This window comes from Nasonia vitripennis (assembly GCF_009193385.2).
Source record: "Nasonia vitripennis strain AsymCx chromosome 3 unlocalized genomic scaffold, Nvit_psr_1.1 chr3_random0007, whole genome shotgun sequence".
Taxonomy (NCBI): Eukaryota; Metazoa; Arthropoda; class Insecta; order Hymenoptera; family Pteromalidae; genus Nasonia; species Nasonia vitripennis.
In genome coordinates, this window is record NW_022279626.1 from 88,841 (window position 1) to 110,822 (window position 21,982).

At 41.3% G+C, this 21,982-nt stretch overlaps 1 protein-coding gene across 1 annotated transcript in view; it reads left to right on the forward strand.

The window, feature by feature from the left end:
- Nucleotides 1–21,982, forward strand: part of LOC100680292 (protein unc-13 homolog B-like) — a 110,840-nt gene that overhangs the window by 65,834 nt on the left and 23,024 nt on the right. The window contains exon 4 of the mRNA XM_031925998.1: nt 7,239–7,337. Coding sequence (XP_031781858.1) covers nt 7,239–7,337 — 99 coding nt within the window. The remainder of the gene's footprint in view (nt 1–7,238; nt 7,338–21,982) is intronic.

Sequence of the window (21,982 nt, forward strand, 5' to 3'; positions counted from 1 at the left end):
TTATACAAGCTGTGTTTTTGCATGTAAGGCACGACTGCTACATTTCTACCAGAATAAAACGAGTGAATGTAAATTGAATCAAATCATTAATTTATGCATTGGAGAAGAATACTCGTTCCACTTTGTGATGTTCGGAAAACTCTATTTTTGGTTTTATTCAACTTTTATTCACTTTGAAATTGAATAATGTAAATCTATATAAAATCACTAAAGAAAATTTTCTACAACTGTATGATACCACTGACAAACAAAAAGACGTACTATTCGTACTTTCCGGCATCGAACTAGAATACCCACAAAACTCACTCACTGCCTAAAAAATAACACAGGCAGCTGAGGTAAACACTCGATGAAAACAATCTAAAAAAAGAACATACTGATTCGCACATATTGTCAACAACTTTTATGAGTGAAAGACATTTATCTGTGGAATTATCATTGAATGTACGATAACATTCATTAAACTAATGAATGCATATAAAATTCCCTTTCAATAACAACGTGTTCTTTAATTGCAAATGAAGTTCGAGTATTAATATTCTTTTATGTATTTTTACCAATAACAAAAATTATCATAGTAATATAATAATAATAATAAGAAGAAGAAGAATAAGCATAATTGCAATAGCAATAATAACAGTAATACTGATAATAGCAATGATAATGAAAAATAATAATAATAATTAGAATAATATTTATTATTAAATTTAGATTTTTTGATAAATTCATTAAATCGTATCAAATAGTATTATTATGGAATTCCAGACTGTAAATATTTTACTATAGATACAATAATCATTACTTCGAGAATTCATCTAAAAAACGTTTGGCTTACGAAATAATTGTAACAATGAAAAACTCCCAAGTTTGACAACATTAAATTTTATTACAAAACGCAAAAGAGTTTGATAAACTAATTTTATTAACCTATGTTTTTTCATTTGCAAAAAAGTGTGGACTTTTTGAATTTATAAAATTATATAATTATGCAATTTATGAAATACTTTATAATTTATGAAATTACTTTTGAAATTATGCTAATTTATAAAAGCAGAAAAATAAATAATCTTTGATTGAAACATAAAACGAGACGTTATTTGTTACATACAAAATGATAGAATAAAATATCGGTAATATGTCTATACTCGTGTCTACGGTAAAGCATAGGCCTTCGGCTTGTCTGGAGGTTAGGGGTTTGGAGTCGTTTGGTTAAAAAGCACAACCATTTAGCCTATTTGTTCTTTAGGGGTTTAGGGTTTAAGGCTCTTTAGTTCACATGTACAGGCTACAAAGATCACACATTTGTAAACAAGTTTTTTTGAAAGTTAAAATTTTTTTTCGACATTTTCGTCCACCACATTGGTTTCGCCATTTTGTATTTTTAAAATCTGATATCAGATTTGTAAAGAGCGATCTCGAAAACCCCTATATACAAACCTTCTACAAAATATTATGGATTGAAGTATACTTATAGTTATTTTGTGTTAGGGGTGGTTTACCCCCCTAAGGGGAAGTATCTATAAAAAAACCGAAAAACTTAATTTGTTTATTATAGATGTTTACAAATTTTTTCCAAATTTTTTAGTCGTTTAAAACTTTTTTATTATATAAAATTTTATTTCGATATTTCCGTCCGCCATATTGGATCCGCCATTTTGAATTTTCAAAATCTGATACAGATTTGTAATCAGCGACCTCGAAAACGTCTATATACAAACTTTCTACGAAATATTATGTATTGAATTACATATTTACAGTTATTTTGTGTTAGGGGTGGTTTACCCCTTAGGGATAATATTTATGAAAACACCGAAAGACGTCAACTAAATTTTGTTATTAAGGATGTTTAAACATTTTTTCCAATTTTTTTTAGTCGGTTTAAACATTTTTATTATAAAATTATGCCAAAAAATATATGTTTTCAACCCCTAAAAAATAGGGGATGCTACCCTTACTCTTCAAATCACCATGAAATACTTGCTCTTTTTGTAAGAAATAACCTCCAATTTGTTTCATTGAAAAATATTAATTTTAAGCCGAGATATTTAAAAAAACGCTTTTTGGGGGTTAACTTTAGGGGAGGTTTTTACCCCTTAAAAGTGAAAATTAGCCGATAAAAAAAAATACGTGTCTCTTATTTTTTTATGTTCTACAACATATATGAAAATCATCAAAATCGGTGAGTTCGGGTTGGGTACCTTTCCTTGTCAGTAAAGGAGTAAGAACCGGCAGTGCTTTTGAAATAACGACCTGTGGGATGCCGTCACTCCCCCTGGCCTGGGTGCCGAAGTGCGATACCGCAGATAAAATATCCGATTTCGTTATAGTGCTAAACATGAAATGTTTATGGGAGGTCTAGACTTTCCAGGTTGTAAAGATAATGCTCAACAGCAGGAGCAAGCAGATCATGTGAGATAGAGCTGGAATGCTTGTTGAGTTTGTCTGTGGTGTACCGAGATAGTGAAGGGGCCTTGGAGGTTGAAATTCCAAGTTTCTCCAGTTCTCTTCAGATCTCGGCAATATCTGTCAATGTTGATACGCATGAATAATAGCAATTCAGCCTGGCTCCCTCGACCTGTCTGTAAGCATTGTTTCTAGCTAGTCTATATATGCGGAGAACTGAATCAAGCCTAGAGTGTTTAAAACGCCTGTAAAGTCTATCCTTCTGAGATACGAGGTCACGAAGAGCTGTGGTAAACCACGCACTCTAAACCTAAAGTTGAAAATCTGGAAGTAGAAAGTTTAAAACCTACATTTTAAACTTTACAAAAGATTTCCCATCTCTCACGTAAGCTTAGCTACCCTGCCTCCTCTTGGCCTCTAGACTAGTCTTTGAACATAGCTTGTAGACGTCTGGAGAAAGCAGTTCGTTGATGTTTATGAGCCCTTGATGGTCAAAGCTCAGAACTTTTGACTTTTCCAGCAAGCTTGCATCTAGTTCATTGGTGTGCAGCTTACGTTTTCGGGCTTTGGCTACGACAATTGAGCGAGCGAGCGCACTTGAGGAGAGGGTGACAGCTAATGGTGGCAGTCTGCTGTTACCCCTCGTGGTGTTGTTCGTTACATCAAGCCTTTCCATGGTCCTGACGGATGCTACGTCTCTTCTGAGGACCGTAGGATCAAGCGCATTTATCACTGAGTACGCGAGAAGGTGCAGCGAGGTGTCACGGGTATAGTGTAGTCCCATGATAACAACAACACTGTTCGAGGTTTGTTCTTGGCGCCTCTTGACTTCAGCCAGTCTACTGCGAAGGCTTTGGATCTCCGCAGTGCTGGGCACAGAGCTGCTGCTGTCCTGCTGCGTTGTAGGGCTCCTCGATGTCAGATCTTAAATTTGTTCCTGCAGCTCGGAGATGGTAGACTCAGCGTTGTTTATGCGAGTTTTGAGTTCAGACAGCTCATCAAGGGCCTTAAGTCGCGTTTCCAGTGGGCCCAGACGCTGATTTATTCTTGAGATCTTCTCGGACATGATGTTCTGTGGCGAAGGATTTCGCGATGAGGAGGCTGATGGTGGGGCTAACTTGGTCTTCTTGCTACTCTGCTGCTGTTTAGAAGTGTTCCTGCTTGCTGTTGTTGTTGCAGTTACTCTTGCTGTTGTTGATGTCGACCTGGTCCTCATCATAGCGCCTTTGGCGTTGTTATCACCTTTCACATTATTATTATCTGCACACGCGGCACAGGTTGAGAATCGCTCTTTATTCACCACGATGGTCTTGATATTTGTAGTTTTGAGGCATTCTACGTAATAGTATCGATAACAAAATTCGCACTTTTTCAAGTTTTTATCTTATGTTGTATTGGCTGTTAACAGCTTCTGCGTGGTTGAAATGGCACTTCCAAGCTCTTTCATCGTTTACACTCACTATTGTCTATAACTTACTGGCAGTTGGTAAAGTAGATATTTGTAGAAGGATGATAAGTTATCGACAGACTTGAAGAGTAGCTGTTATGACTCTTATGGCTAGATTGTGTAAAATCAAGAAGAGTTAATAAAGATAGATTTTGACCGAAATTCAAGAGTGTAAATCATTTTAATCATCCACGAGTATTCTGACTCGAGAAGATCTAGCGGAACATCTTTCGAAATCGCAAAGAGATTCGGAAATGTTTTTAACAAATTATAGTGTCGCGGATTTGGGGCCTTGAAGTGATAGAGGAAATCCCTTTCGCGGGTTTTGCCACGTCACACTTTTGAACTGATCGGTTTTATAAGCTGCAAAAAAAAACTAAGCCGAAGTAAGCATCTGGATCTATCTGTACCTAAAACTTCAACTTAATTAAAGTCTTTTTACTTCCGTAATCGTACGACATAGAAAACCCATTTTTTCGGTTTTCGATTCTTAGCTCAAAAACAAGTCGCCGGAATGGCTTCAAATTTTTTAAAAATGGCTATAAATTTTTTAGCAATTTTTTAATAATTTAGTTGTCAAATGTTTTAGTTGTAGACGACAAGACGGCAAGTATGCATTAAAATAATAATTTTATAAACTGCAACTTATTTCTTGGTTTTTATATCTTTTAGTAAAATTTTATTTTTTGAAAACCGCTGTAATGGTTGTGTTTTCCACGTGTGGCAGGTACTCAGTCAGAGCCAGGATTGGTTAGGAAAAAAGTTAAATAGACTGCTCTGTTTGATGTATTTTAATAATGAAACAATATATTTTAGGTCTATTTGTGGTGGTTAGCGCTAGGCAGCATCAGCGCCGGCGCAAGCAGACGCTCCAGCGCCGACCACCAGGGCTTTTAAATCCGTTTGGGATAGTAATGTTATTAACTCACTATCCATGTTAGATTTGTTTTTGGGGTTTCTTTTCCTAGCCAGTTTGGTCCACGGAGCATATTTTATATCTGCTCTACCCTCCGGCCGGTTGGGAAGACCTCAAAGTGTCGATGAGCATTCCCCTATCCGCCACCCATGAAACGCGCCACATACGGGTCGTATCGTTTGATATTAAAGTTGAAGAACTTATTGTTAATTTTCATCACATAGATGCATTTTGTAATTATCTCTGTAGCTCTTGCGAGTGGAGTTATAAGCCTTAATACTATTACTTACGTGCGACGCCACCAGCACGCTTAATATTGCCGCGGCTCGAAGCAAGAGGCGCGTGACACTATCATCGTTAAAGCACTGTGCTTTTATCTTGGCATCCCACATGCTTGACGGATCTTTGAACCCTCCTACTAGCAAATTTTAAGAGTAGCAGTGCACTTTTAGACTCACCGGAGCTCAATTTAAGGTGAAAGTTGCGTAGGTATATATATCTTAGTGTTCTAGCATTTTTTTTAGTATGCTGAGTGGTATACAGGCATACGGTGGTGAGGATGTTCAACAAACTAGTAGACTCACAGTTTAATATTTCTTTTCGTGCAGTATCAGTGTTAAAGTAGTCTGGATTACTTTTATATCCGTATAATTACGACAAAAATATATAAAATATACATTCATGACATCAGATTCATTTCGTAAAATTATTAAAAAACGTTTTCGAAAAAAGTTTTTAAAATAATATCTTTAAAAAAACATTCGCCGATCATAAGGTTTTCGACAAAAAATTTGAACCATAAACCGATACATAATAGCCCTGGTAGAAACGATATCCTAGTAACTGGCAAGTTCTTAGGTTCTGAATCTAAAAACTTGGTTCTTTCACTTGCCAGTACTTGTTACAAAATGTAACGCTATTTCTTAGATTGAATATCCTCATATTAACTATCCATAATAGTAAGGCAAGAACTGAAATCCAGTTGCACGTGGGCTGTTGCGATTTGAGGTTAGATATTGAAAGTTCGGTATTAAAACGTTAAGTGAGAGTTTTTATTAACAGAACGTATTAAATAATGATTAACATTGCGACGGGGTGACCGTTGAGGTAGAAATCTCTCTCTCTCTCCCTTTCTCTCTCTCTCTCTCTCTCTCTCTCTTTTCTCTCTCTCTCTCTCTCTCTCTCTCTCTCTTTCTCTCTCTTTCACTCTTCTATGCTACTCTCTGCCGGAGCTGTACCACTCTATGAGTTAGTACTAATAGCATTGGGAATCTGTTTTGTAGAAAGGAGAGAGAGAAATAGCAGTCGTTATGTCAGAAAGCTTGTAAAACAACTATAAATTAATGAAGTATGTATAGCGCCGCATGCGCGCAATTGTATGCGAGACCTCGTGTCGAAATTCGCCGAGGTGACTCGGACACTTGGGTATGAGACTTAGAAGAAAGCAGTTGAAGTTTTGTAGAAAATAGATTAGGTTTTGCAACGCAGCTTGGAGTAGACCCCTCGGTAGTGCCTAAAATCTCAGTGGCTTTTCTATTGTTTGCGACAAATTTTTCAGAGCACGAGACATTACGAGAGGAAGAGCCGTTTTTGCTGAGAAAGTTGAGGTAGAGAGAGAGGTATCCGTATGCCTATTTCGTAGCCGTACTGCCGGGTATTAAATTTACTCTAGTCGCGAAGCCTTTGTATTTAACCGTCGGGAGGTTAGTTTGTCGTGAAAGTGTATTGCACGAATGTAAGTTTGCCGCCGAATTTTAGCCGACGCTTTGTTGTGAAGCGCATAACTAGGTAAAAAAATAAAAGACTTGTGATTTCAGTCTATTAAAATAAAGTGTCATAATTTGTCTCCCGATTTTACCCACGGCCGAATCTCCTCAGAGATAAGGAGTTCCCAATAGCCGGCAACGTGTAGTGAATTTTGTCTAAATTTAGATTAGTTTGACCTGGCGCCTGTTTAATAAATACGATCGAGCGATATTGAAGCCAATATTAGCGAGTGAATAGCGTAATCTCACGCCCGGATTTCCCCGAAAATCCACCTCGTTACAATATGTGAAAAATTATCCCTGACCGGATTATTGCGCTCACACTTTCCAGGAGGCAAAATTTGTATGACCACGGGCCTTATTTTATCAGAGACATGCGGACGTTGTTATACGATCTGTATTTCTATCTCATCAAAAATGGGTATAAAATGTGAATATTTTTGTTCCTATTTTAACAACCTGGTTCTTAGGTTTTTCCCTAGTTTAAATGGGCGCTATTTAACAGGGAGGATACTTAACCAAATACTATTTTGAAAAATAGAATAAAAACTTTTACTAAGGAAAATATTTCTATAATTATATTTTATAAAGATTACGTTTATATTACCGCATTAAAGATTACATATATTTTTTTCTATACTATTATTATTATTATTATTATTATTAAAATTATTATTATTATTGTTATTATTATTATCATTTGTAGATACTACTGCTACGGAAGAAGATATTGTGGGAGAAATTAATATTCAAGTTGATCTCTTTACAAATCCAGGAACAAATGAACAAAAGGTCAACGTAAAAGGTATTTGATTTTGAAATTTTATAGTTTTATTATATTATTGTAATTTTTAAGAAATGTGTGTTATCGTTATTCTGCTTCATATAAGAAAGTCAAAATGATAAATAGTGTATCAAGAGCACAAAATAAAGTTTTTTTAGGCTGCGTATGAAGTTTGTGATTTGAGTCAAAGATGCGAAAGTTGGCACGATGAATAGTACGACACGAGTACGACAACGCGTCAGGTTCACAATAAATACAATGTTACTATATATGATGCTTTAACTCGTATAGCGCCAGAATCACAGAAAGCCACCTAACATGTCAAATCAACATATCGAATCAGCCCTGATCCACTTGCTTGCACTACGCTACTTACAACATCTCTAACATTGTCTCTTTGTTTCAGCTAAAGGCTTTCTTATGTAATTGTAAAATAATTATATTTTTCTATAAGTTTAAAGTAGACGCTTATATGAGGAAATCTAGAAAAAACATTCAATTAGCGTACGTGAATGAATTAAAAAATTTGATGCTGCAACTCTTAGACTAGGCTTTTTTTAAGTTCTACAGTACATTTTAAAAAATAGTGATCTTACAAAATCGGTCTTGATACACTAAACGCACATAAAACTGGAACACTCTTAACGTAGTGCTCGTCCCAAAGTTCTCGCTTCTAACGTGGCACTAGTCTCTCTCTCTCTCTCTCTCTCTCTCTCTCTCTCTCTCTCTCTCTCTCTCTCTCTCTCTCTCTCTCATGTCAGTACACAACATCTCTTCTGCTTAGCTCACACCTAGTAGCACATTTACTGCCGCACGCTGCCTTCGGGCTTGTTTTCTTGTAGATAAATGCATGCGCCTTTCTGCAACCTTCAACGTGATATATAAATCACTGGAGACTGCAATTTATTTAACGCTGTTTTCTTCGCTTCAATATCTGTCTCTGAAACCTAACCTGCAAGTTCGCACATTTTTCTTCTTCGCTGCACGGCGTCTCAATTCCCTCGAACTCATCTACGTGGAGCACCCTGTTGAGTCGTTGGAACACCAACATCTCCATCATCAACCTCAGGTCGGTCACATCTTACCTACTCGATTAGCACTTCATCTAGCTTCGAGATAACCAAGTCTCTGGATCTGTCAGTAACTTATCGTTCACTCTTTACGTTATCGACTGACAGTAAGTTATCGACGGAGACACAAGATTATTAAAAATGAGCGAGAAAAACGGGGAATCGCATACTATATGTGCTCACTGTGAAATGACGACAAGAGGAAAACTGAAGACATGCAAGTTGTGTAATCAGCAATTCCATATAGCATGTGTTAAATTCAGATGCATAATAGTAAAGAATGTTGCTACTCTTGCGTGTGCCACCTGTGCAGACGAGTATGCCGCCCAACACGCCTAAGACCGCGCAGACTAGGGCAAAGACAGCGGCAGCACCCACAGCAAAAACAACATCTACTAAGGGCACACCTAAACCGGTCATGCTCAACAAAAAGAATAAGTCGGCACCTCCGTCGCTTGCGGCTCTAGGACGCAATCACCTGCGCGGATAACCGTTGCACAGGTTAGCCGACGCAACAACACCGATGCCGTCCGTTGAGGCGGCTTTGAGGGACATTCGCGGAGCCCTCGACGACATCCGCAACGCTCAAACGGAGGCCCTCAAGACCCAGAATATCGTGTCAGAGAGGATTTCCAAAATTAAGCAGCGCTTGGGCCCGCTGGAGAAGCGACTTAAGGCCCTTGATGAGCTGCCTGAACTCAAAACTCGTATAAACAACGCTGAGTCCACCATCTCTGAGCTGCAGGGACAACTTTAAGATCTAACATCGAGGAGCCCTACAACGCAGCAGGGCAGCAGCAGCACTGTGCCCAGCACTGCGGAGATCCACAGCCTTTGCAGTAAACTGGCTGAAGTCAAGAGGCGCCAAGAACAAACCTCGAACAGTGTTGTTGTTATCATGGGACTACACTATACCCGTGACACCTCGCTGCACCTCCTCGCGTAATCAGTGATAAATGCGCTTGATCCTACGGTCCTCGGAAGAGACGTAGCATCCGTCAGGACCATGGAAAGGCTTGATGCAACGAACAACACCACGAGGGATGACGTCAGACTAACACCATTAGCCGTCACCCTCTTCTCAAGCGCGCTTGCCCGCTTAATTGTCATCGCCAAAGCCAGAAAACGTAGGCTGCACACCAACAAACTGGACGCCAGCTTGCTGGAAAAGTCAAAAGTTCTGAGCTTTGACCATCAAGGGCTCATAAACATCAACGAACTGCTTTCTCCAGACGTCTACAAGCTATGTTCAAAGACTAGTCTAGAGGCCAAGAGGAGGCAGGGTAGCTAAGCTTACGTGAGAGACGGGAAACTCTACATGCGCTGTAATGATGACAACAAGCGCGCCACCGTCATCACCACTGATGCCGAGCTGAGCACCTTTTTACTTCGGATTCCAACATCACCCGCTGCCGACATTAATCAATGCTAAAACCTTAATACACACGCATCATTCCACCACACCCACCATCGAGCTCATCTGCTATGTCTTCATCGGTTCCAAGGTATCTCTGTCTAAAGGTCAGAGAGTCTGCCATTTCAATGCAAACTCTCTCACGGGTCAAATTGAGATGATTAGGCTTTTCTTGTCCACTCGCTCTCCATTTCACGTAATAGCTGTGACTGAAACGTAACTGAGCTACAAGATTACATCCATCTCTTTACTGGATGAGTACTTACTGTACAGACGAGACAGAAAAATGAACGGAGGAGGTGTGGCTCTTTACATACATAAATCACTGACAGTTAGCGTTATTTCCTCATCTGATGGTAAATGGCCGGGCAAGCCAGGCAATTCTGAATACCTTTTCTGTGAGTTATCGGCAAAGGGAGTCTCTCCCATCTTCGTGGAGGTTGTGTATCATCCACCTTGTAATGTCGTACAAAATGGATATTCTCGCGATCGCGAACGTGGATGCCAGAATAAATGCTTTGGACCAATTTTATCGCGTCTAGCAAGCAGAACGGGGCCGACAAATGTTGGACGTGTCCCGCAGCGTCCTTGAAGCGAACCAGACTCAGAGTATAGCCCGAGCTGTCATGCGCATTCCTGAGTACGACGGGACTAACATGTATCTGAAAGAGTTTCTGCAGGATGTGGATAACAGATTTACGTTACTTCCACGGGACCAGGAGCCACAGTATTTAAGATTCGTAATATCAAAGTTAAGAGGTAAGGCCAGACAAATGTTAGAAGGGCATACGTTCAATACATTAGAAGATCTCAAAAAATACCTAAAGAATAGCCTAGCCCCAAACAAATCATACGGTTATTATCTAAACGAAATTCAATCAGCCACAGTGCGGAAGGGAGAGAACGTTTGCCAGTTTTACGGACGTTTGAACGCGCTGATAAACTCAACAGTTACAACTGTGAAAGAAGGACTGACTGACAGTAGCACAAGCAGCTGTGGACCAGAGACCGTACCTTGAGCTGTTAGCGCTGGAGTCCTTCGTCAATGGGCTACCGGACGAATGGAGGACAGGATTGGTGGACTCAGCTCCGCAAACACTAGAAGCGGCCTACAACACCGCCCTCAACTATGAGAAAGCCAGAATAAAGATGACCGAAGACAGCTACGTGTATCCTAGAGTACATTATGTGTATTGCAACCCCGATCAGAAACCGAGAGAAAGGGAAAATATTCCCGATTTCGTCCAACCAATGAACACCGTCAACAAAAATTTTGAGGACGAAGCAGACACTGGAGCAAAAAGAGTAAATTTTCACGATGCTACTCACAGAATAGATGAACTGACATACTCATATAATCCGAATGATACCTATTTTCCAAAAACTGTGATTGAGAACGGGAGAATAAATGCTCCACCTCAATTGAGTTACTCGAAGGCACCCGAACCCACGGCTCCAATAAGTATATTAAAGCGGCCACAAAACCAGTCGCGAAGCAAGTCAGTATCACCTGCACGTGGACTACCTCAAATGTCAGCGGTCCACAGACAGTATGGACATCCTTATCCACCGACAATGGGTCCATACCCGTATATGCCACCACCGCTATTTTATTATTACGATCCGGGTAATCCTCCGTTTTCTTTTCCAACACAATAATCCATATTTGCAGTATCCAATGCAAGGACAAATGCAGGGTTTTGGATATCAACAGCCGTGGCCACCAATGAAAGGCAATGGAGCCCAAGGGCGATAGGAACAGATCAGTGCCACCATACCAAGGAGACAAAAACCATTTAAACTGGGAGGAAGCTCGTCGGAAGGATGCGATGACGGGCTCATCGGCACTGCAGCAGCGTCCAGTCAGCCCGAGGCCAAACCAGACATCAGAAGGCCAACACAGATTATACGACTTACGACGAGAGTCAAGAGAACCCCAATAGTAAAATTGAAAATAGAACTAGCGATACCAGAAGCTCTGTGCATCATTGATACCGGAGCTGAGATAAATGCTGTTAAACATGATTCGCTACGACCAGTAGTAATAGAACACGATGAATTTATAAACATTATGGGGATAGCACCCCAAGGATTTGACACTTTAGGAACAGTAAAACTAATAATTATGGATAAGAAACACATTTTTCATGTGTTACCCTCGAGTACACCATTACATGAAGACATCATATTGGGAAATCCGTTTCTTTACGGAGAGAAAGTGAATATTATGTTCGGCGATGAAGTACTAATCACCGCAAGTCACCCTATAACTCCAGTGCCTTTTGTACATAGGAACTTTCCTGAAAATCAAGTGGACGCAGACATGAAATATGGTCCGATAAGTCCCGAAATACTACCTACTGAGAACACCCAGACAGCAGTAGAAAATTTTGAGTTCCCTTATGAGTCAGAAGCTATCGATCCTAAAGTTCAGGACTTGCCAACCAGACCGTTCAATCCGAACGGATATAAATCAAAGGGCAATACGATCTTCAAGATACCAGCTAGAGCTAAAGTACCCGTGAGAATCCCAGCTACGGAAGATTTAGTAAAAGGACAGGCCTACTTAAGGCTAATCAAGACCATCCCGGGAGTATATACAGGGGAAGCAGTAACTAATGAAAAGTAGAAATTGAAATTTTGCCGCAACATCTCGAAGAGTTTGATCTAAGTGAAGATGATGATTTTCTGGACTTTCCACTGGAAGGAGAGGCTCCGAAAAATGCAGAAGACAGAGTAAAGTTAATCATTGACATGGTGAGAAAAACGTACCACAAGAGACACGAATCGAGATAAATACAACGAATAGTGAAGAAATATTCACATTTGTTTTATTTGCCCGGCGATCAAGCACCAAGAACGTCATGTGTGGAACATAAGATTAGGACAACGGACGACGAACTAGTCCGCGTTAAATATAAAAGAGGGCCGACCGGGGAAAAAGAGGAGTTATTTAATCAACTACAAAAACTTCTAGATGCACGTGTCATCAGACGTTCAAACAGTCCATTTTGCAGCCCTTGCAGAATTGTTCCCAAGACACCGGGACCGGGCGGTAAAAGGAAATATAGATTGGTGATTGATTATCGTAAATTGAATGCAAAAACGACGAAGGACGCTTATCCATTACCTAACATCGTAGAAATTTTGGAACAAATTGGCAGTACAAAGTACTTTTCGGTTTTTGATCTAGCTATGGGTTTTCACCAGATAGAGTTAGAACCGGAGGATATTCAAAAGACTGCTTTCAACACCAAGTATGGCCATTTTGAGTACGTGTGTCTGCCATTTGGTTTGGCTAACGCACCCCCAACATCCAAACGTTTAATGGACTGCGTTTTATCAGGTTTACAGGGTGTAGAAATGTACGTTTTTCTAGATGATATCGTGATTTATACAAATACCCTAGAAGAGCACGAGGAGAAAATTTATAAATTTTTGACCGACTATCTGATGCAGGGTTACGCATGCAGATAGATAAGTGTCAGTTTTTAACTCCAGAAATTATATATTTGGGACATATAATTGCTATAGTAAGACCAGATCCGAGTAGAATTTCGGCAGTTAAGCACTTTCCGAAACCAATAAATCAAACAGAAATCCGACAATTTCTTGGATTAGCGGGATACTATAGACGCTTTATTAAAGATTTCGCGGGCAAAGCCCGACCCCTTAACTCCCTTTTGCAAAAGAACAAGAAGTGAGAGTGGACATCTGATCAGGACCAGAGTTTCGAAATATTAAAACAAGCCCTGTGTGAGGTGCCAGTTTTAGTATCAGTGGACGTGGAAAAGCAGTTCATATTGACTACGGATGTCAGTGACGGAGCATTAGGAGCAGTCCTCAGTCAAGGTGAGCCAGGCGAAGACCACCCAGTAGCTTACATGTCCCGCTCTCTCAACAAAGCTGAGAAAAATTATTCAACAACCGAAAAAGAATGTCTGGCAATGGTAGAAGCCGTAGATTATTTTAGACACTACCTGTACGGAAGGCACTTTACGGTGTTCGGAGATCATGAACCTCTAACCTGGATGGACTCTTTGAAAGACCCCGTTAGTCGGCTTAACAGATGGATAATGCGCTTGCGAAATTATCACTACACTTTTAAGTATAAACCCGGACGACTGAATGTCAATGTAGACGCATTGTCTAGAAATCCAATCGATAAGCACGACCAAGAGAATTCGGATGATGAGAGTAAAAGCGAAGAAAGGAAAAACCAGGGGGAAGAGGTGCAAGTGATGCCGATTAGGCCAAAACCAACAAAAACATCGTTGGTTAGGCAAAATCGAAGCAAAAACAAGTCGAACGAAACGAAAAAAACGGACAAAAAGAAGACCGGACCGAAACCAAGTTCAAGAAAAGATGCACCACCGATTCCTGCTGGTATGGAGGGTGGACAGACCAATTTAGATGGAAGTACGATTGCAAAAAGATTGAGACAAAGGAGAAAGGACACGGTGAAGACTGTGGCCTTTTCGGAGCCAGAGGTGACAGAATTTTCGTCCGCAAGTGAAGAGCAAACCACGGATGACACGCTAACGGAGGACAACAACAACGATACATCAGACGCACCAACTATACCGTTAAGGAAAAGGTCGATTCTTCCAAGCTTAATAGGAAACGATTTAAAATCAGAGAGTGACATTGATTCAGAAGAAGTTTTAAATTCAGGCAAAAGCTTGGGAGAAAGCGAAGTTGAGGAAGTTTTGCAAGATAAGCCCATAAGAAAAGTGAAGTCCGTTTTACCAGCACAAACAAAACCAACAAAAAGTATACTGAAAATACCTATGAAAGACTCATCGTCTTCCAGTAGTGAAGGCGAATTATTGAACCCTCAGTTGCACTCTACTATGAGAAGGTCCATGCCAGGACAAGTATGTAACGAAGAAGAGTTAGATGAGCTGTCACGTATTGGGAAAAATAGTACAAATGGGGCCCGAGAAGTGAGCGCAGAGGAGTTGGGTTGTTCGGTGGACGAGAGGGCCCAGGAGACAACCTTTAACCCAAAGTCCTCGCTATACTGGGATAACTATATGCAACAGCACTTGGAAACTGTAGTGGAGGATACTGCAGCGGGTGAGGATTTCACAGACGAAGAGTGGAATATCGAGAACGCGTCCAGCTTTGTACCAGAGCGGAAAGCTAAGTCTCTATCACCGTCACCGTCCAAACCAGCGGACGGATTGCCGGAAGATCTGATAAAAACCAATTAAAACAATTCAATACCAAGCAGTACAGTGAGGGAATGGATGCTGGAGCACGCACAGAAGTATGCTAGCCCAACCCGTGCTAAATACCCTTTGAAAAACACTAACGCCTGCTCTACTGCTTGGCTGGTGAATTGACGAAAGTACCTTCATGGAAGAATCTATCAACAATAGAGCAGGAGGACAGCGAAGAAAAATCCAAGGACGAAACATTCGTTCATCAGAACCTTCCAGATAAATTAATGGAAAAGAACGAGAGACTTGAACAAGCCGGTAATAAGGACAGCCAAAGACCAGTAGACGACGGTGCACGTCCCGTAAGTATGCCGGATAATGGGCCAGCTACGATCGACATCAATAAGCAATATCCAGCCACAGCACCGTTGCTCGGTATAGCAGAGCTGATCGCCGCTAAGACCAGCTTGAAATTATTAAGTACGAGAGAGTGTGTGACTTATTTAAAGGACAACATAGTTCACTTCGTGCCTATAGATCTAAATCTGTCCACAAGCACTAATAAACTGCTTACAGACATTGAAGCCATATATCGAGACGATCTAACGAAAGCTAAAGCTGACGTAGGAGATGTAATAATAACCATCAACCGCAAGAGATACGTTTTCAGCCTGGTAGTAACCGAAAAAAAGCGCTCATTCAGGATAGCTAGAACAGGACTATCACAACGGTCTATTCGGAGGACACAGAGGAATGGGTAAGACGTATAGACGCATTCGTGAGCGATATCGGTGAAAAGTCCGTAGAGCAGACAGGTATGTGAAAAGCGAGGTGCAGCGGGAGAATAACAGCCCGCTGAGTCCGCCGGGTCCGCTAAGTCTGCCGACCCTGCCGCGTCCACCGAGTCCGCCAAGTCCGTCGACTCCGCCACGTCCGCCGACTACGCTGTGTCCGCTGAGTCCATTGAACCTGCTAGGGCAGCCGAGTCCGCCTCCGAGAAATTACAACTAATATCGTCAATAAAAAGAGGACACAACATTGTAGACTCCAGGTTACGCGTTTTGAAGAAGAAACCAAAAATAGAGAACCGGTTCCTTCTAATAAATAACCAACAATATTTGTTCGTAACAGCGGAAATATTTTTATATTGGATAATCTGGCTCTGGAAAATACCAGCCACCAGGGGGATCGAATTTAAAAAAATAAAAGTTACACCTGTTGAAAACAAAACAATAAAAGAAAAACTCCTTAAAAACGGTCCATTAAATTAACAGGCAAGAAATAAAAACCAAAAAAATCAAGCAAACATCTAGAATCAGAGGAAGAAAAGGCAAAAAGAAAAAAGAAAGATAGAATAAGAAAAAGAGAGAAAAGAATAAAACTGAAGGAAGAAGCATTAAAGTCAAAAGCAAGGGTTCCCTTAAGTAGACTTAAAATCACCACCCAACACTCATCAATCCCGCAGCCTCCATTGTTCACGAGTTGCACGGTTTGTAAAGTAGACTGCTGGTACAAGAGAATCGAACATTAAAGGACAAATCGGCTAATTTGCGTAGTTTGCCATACTAACTGGGCAAACAGAGAGTGCGTGCAAAGAATTCCGTACGAGTGCAGAATATGCAAGTTGAAACGCAGAACCTAAAAGACATCAAAAGCGAACCACAACTACGGATAGATACAATAGAAGCTCAACGTTATCCATCGACGGTCAATTTTATTTAACTTAAAAAAAAAATTTTTTTAACAAAACAATTGTAATAAGCGAACCATTTCAGGATACTGAACATGGCACATTTTTTGTTTGTTTGCGCCGGCTACATTGCCGAGGGCGGGAATTTTCTGGGGGGGAGGGAGGTGTAATATGCCATGTTCAAATTGCATGAATATATGTTTATACCTGTGTGTATGTATGACTGAGTATGTATGTAAGAGTACATGCGAATATATGCATGTATTTATATACGAATGACACCTGCATGACTGCAACCATGCACACACACACACAAACAATGTACATCCGATCGTGACGAATCAACTGGATTGCAAAACATGTAGAGCGCCGAATAATGTATGCGCGTGAACGATTACTACAAGGCATACGCGTCGATCCTTTGTAGCGAATGCTGACTCGCGCAACCCGTCCTACTATCTAGTACGGTCTTTACAAAATGGCAATGTATATTTGTACGTCCTGCGAACCGGCAACCGTCTGAGCACGTAGAGAGTGGATAGGGATCGCAGGTGCATCCGATTGCGACATTGCACAACCGAGCGCCGAGAATCGGAGCGAATGCTCTGACCTCTGTGTCAGCACTCTTCGTGCGCGTGAAAGACGACTGCAAGGCGTACGCGTCGATCCATTGTGGCGAATGCTGATTGGACTACCGCGATCATTCTCATCTCAATTTCATAACTGCGTGAATCGGTGACGAGGCTTTAAAAACCCCGGAGCCGATCCACGCAGCGCCTTTTTGCGTAGTGACTTACTCACTGGCAGCTACAACTGATTCTAAGGTGAAGCGGCGGTGTTTGCTAGTGTTAGTGTTTGGAGCGTGCTTAATCCGTCCAACACCTTGGGAGCATGCTAAATCCGTCCCTTGGCATAGCATACACCGGAAAGCCCTTTGAATACAGAACAGTGCCACATACAGAAGTACAAGCTAATGACCGTCGAGTGGAATCTCCGGCGTTAGCAAGAGCAGTTGACCATCCCTATTTTAAATTGCCACGTGAACGCGTGTAGATAATACAGTCAGCATCTGCCGCGAAGGGTGATTAGAATCATCTAAAGTGCGCAGGATTATAATAATAGTAAGTTGTATCTTGTACGACGGGCTACTTAAACTCAAAATGCTAAGAAAGGTAATGCTTGTTGAATACGCAGATGATGTAGCCGCAGTTATAGGGGCACGAAACGGTGGGCATTGTGCAAGCGGAATTAAATGCTATAAGGAATAGAGTGTTTAATAGAGTAGGATGGTAAATGCCGAAAAATGGGTTGAATTAAGCGCTTAAAATGACCAAAATTGCCCTTTAGACAGAAAAGACTACCATCAAACTGATGAAGTTAAGCATCAAGACTGTAACGACTCCGACGTTGTACGTCGCAGTCTCTCAAAACGAGTGCTGTTGTTCGCGCGAAAAGACGAACTAAAGTCCGATCAGTTATGGCGAGGCCTGCATTTTTTTGGACGCAAGCGGTGTCGCGGAAATTCGTGGAAGTCGCTGGCCGTTGCAAACTCAAGAACGGAGCTTGACGGTCAGAGCTGGCGCAAGATGAGCAGCCAATCGCTTATCTCGCGCATCGCTCGACCAATCAGGGTTCGTCGTCGGCTGGGCCCTGACGGCCGGGAGAAGGCTGTCGAGCGCCCGCACTGTGTCGCGGCTCAGCAATTCTCGACTGAATCTCGTTGGTGCAAGACGTCAGCGAGAGAGAGAAAAGTGCGCGCGAGTCTAGTGCACGCAAGTAAGAAAGAGAGAGAGAGAGATTTTAGATTTTTAGATTTAGATGGTTTTTTATTCGAGTACATTATGTTGTACAATAGTTATAAAAGCATAAGTAAATCAAGAATAGTAAATAAAAATGTGTAGGTGGATCTATAAGTGATTTTGTAGAGTGATAGTGTGCAAGATGAAATAATGAAATAAGCGAGAGTGAGCATGTGTGTGTAAGTGTGTATGTGTGTATGTATGAGAGTGTACAAGATTCCTACATATTTACGAGTGCAAACAAATGCTCTTTAGCAAGTTTCTTGAAGCCAGTGGTGGATGTAGTGTTGCGAATGTGTGATGGTAGGCTGCTCCACAAGTATGAGGTGCTGATATGAAACGAGTTTCTCAGCGTCTCTGTCGCGAAGGCAGGAATATCCAGAGGTATCACCTCTTCCCACACAGACCGAGGTGTCACGCGGAATTCAAAGTAAGCTAGTACTTTCTGCGTCCGGCGGTGGTTAGCCATTGCAACTCCCGCCTGTACGGGGAGATGTGCTTGTCTCTCCTTACGCCATAGATGTAACGGATCCTTGTATTCACAAGCTTCTGTAGCTTTAAGTCGAATTCTTAAGTCAGGTCGCAATACACAAGTGAGCAGTAGTAGATAATTGGGAAAAGGTGCTTGCGTAGTCTGAGATTGGCACTTCTTTTTAAAGAAGTAGAGCCTATACATTGCTTTAGTTTTACTAACATTGAGTTTAAGTCGGTTTTTTTAGCTTAGCCAATTATCCTCTCGGCATTAGCACTCATCTTGTTAGAGAAAAATACCTAAATAGATGTGGTGGAATTTTGGAAAGTATGAAATAGTTTCGTTGCCAGAGAATCAAATGTATACGGAGTCAGAAATGTACTAGTTTTCGCAGCAGGACTGCAGATGTACTTTATAGTCTTCGACGCAAGACTTCAAAATATATATACTATGTTCTTCGCGACAAAACTGAAATGAATTAGTCTTCGACGCAAATTCAAATGCGTCTTCATTGAGTGCAAAGTAGTAATCTACAAGGATACATTTAATTATGACTTTTTTGATGAATTTCTATAATTTTTTTGATTTAGTGATTTTGATGCGTAAATCGCCGCCATTTTCTTATTTTTCCAATTTAATTAGAACTTTGACAGAGCTAAAAAATCACAGGTGTAGTAATCATTGATCAACTAGTAAATTTAGGATAGGCAAAATATAATACGAATAAAGAAAATATAATAAGAATAATAGTATCGTACGATATTTTATGACACAACGTACGTAATCTGAGATTTAGAGAGTGCATTTTTGCACGAGCGTGCGGTAAATCGAGGTTTACGCCAGGGCATGTCATATAATAATAATGTTTACCGATATAAGTCAATAATGTTTACCTGCAAACGTTTTGCGCATATTAAAAACTCACGTCGTCTAGTTGACGCAAAAAAATTGAAGTACCATGAAAAGGTACCGCTATATTATGAGACGGCAGGCCCAGCCCGGGGGATAAGAGAACAGCAACAGATAACTTGCCTGGCGTAGGCAAGTTACCGACCGAGTGGCGGTAGTAGCTACATGTAAATAGTCTACCTAAGCGCTGGTAGATGGCGTGCGCGCAGATAACACAGGAGAGAGGGAGCATCCCGGGTATATAAGGAGCCCCGGGGCCAGCAGCGGGCATTCATGATCTGGCTCTCAACTGAGCAACGTGCGAATGGTAGTACTCGCTGCTTGCTCCGGTATCCACCATACCCATTAGTCCATGAGCCCCAGGCTCTCGAAGAGTATGTGTGCAGTCCACTCCCTCTCCTTGTGGACTGAGATCCAGCATCGCATATAATAGAATATTAAATGATTAAATAAATAAATGAAAGACATTTAAAACATATAAACTATGTTAACCCTTGTTTAGCATTACCCACTCCCATCCTCCCATCAGTTGTGTCACCGGTGTAGGATGGTAGTACCCTGCATTTAGGTGGCGCATCTGGTTCTAGACTCATGGTGAGATGGTAGTACCTCACACATCAGTCTAATCGCTGCGTGGTTTACCTAAGTGTGCGGGATATGCGTAGTGGGAATACCCTACTCATCTCCCTCTACACACGAGCAGCTCTCCTCTGGTGGCTCAGCCATTACAGAGGATAGGGAGGACTTTTGTCCACTCAATAGATATTACCGGGTGGATCAAAGACTGCTATAGCTCTTCGAATGTGCTTCTCTCCCGCTTTACTAACCTCGGGTCTCGAATCCTTCGCGTTCGCGTATTAACCCTTCGCGGACCGTTTCATTAGCGCGTCCGAAATCCGAGAAAACCCCGTAGCCGCTTGCAGCGTGTGTAAATAAGTGCGGCTGATATGTAAGGGAAGAGCTAAGCTGGGCGAGCATGCTAACATGCGCGGCGAAGAGTGCGTGGTGGGGGGAGAAAGCTGCCGCTGCTTTCGTGACGATTGGTCTGTCGCGCCGCCGTGACGGTCGGCGCTCGCTGATTTACTTCCCAGTAAAATGTGTACCCGGTGAGCCTATAGAAGTATTTACTTCAAAAATCGAGCTTTTCAAGGTGGCATTGGCTGTAGATTTGCAGATCATCCGCATAGATTAGATGGGAGACATCGGAATCTAGGCAAAGACCGATGTTGTTGATGTACAATGTGAACAGCAAGGAATCCAAGATAGAACCTTGTGGGACACCGATGTTCAGATGCCGAAGTGAGGAACGTTCTCTGTTGTCACCAACGACGGCCTGCTCCCTCCCAGTGAGATAGGAGGCAAACCAGCGGATGACCTGCTTTGAGAAACCGAAAGTGGATAGCTTTCTCAGGAGCCTGACGTGACATACAGTGTCAAACGCCTTGCTGAAATCAAACAGAAGGAGAAGTGTTACTTTCTTTTTGTTTATCCCAACCCTGGCATCATCAGTTAGCTTAATTAGGCCGGACTGTGGCCAGTGCGGAAGCCTCTTCGAAGGTTGTCGAGCAATAGCCTCGATTTAAGGTACCCCGAGACTTGCCTGTGCACCAGCCACTTAAGGGGTCAAGCCTGGGTTAAATCCTGCAAAAAAAAACAAAAAGATATTCTTCTTACCAAAAAATGTATGATTTGATGTAATTAAAAAAAAAAAATTCTATTGAAAATATATAAAATATACACCATTTTTATCGAAAAAAACATGTATATACCTTGTAAAATCATTGACCAAAATTCATGACATTTTACTATATAAATAAGTGTTTTTAGTCCGTCTTCTTTACTCTATCCAGTGCTCGATAGCTTTACGGACACATAGTGCTGCAAAATTTAATATCGCATTCACTAGTGATCAGCCATGGCCAAGCTCAATCAGCCTTAGGAACGCACTATACAGTGATTCAAAATTCGCGCGCACAGCGCGGTAACAGCCGGTCGATTCGCTTTGCACTAACGACACCACGTATAATCTAAATTTAAAACTTCTTGCTGACTTTCACTAATTAGTCTCTCACTCCCAATATGTACATTGATACGGTGCGTGACGTGACTATCCGCACCGTTGACGGAACGCTAGCGCACTATCAAAG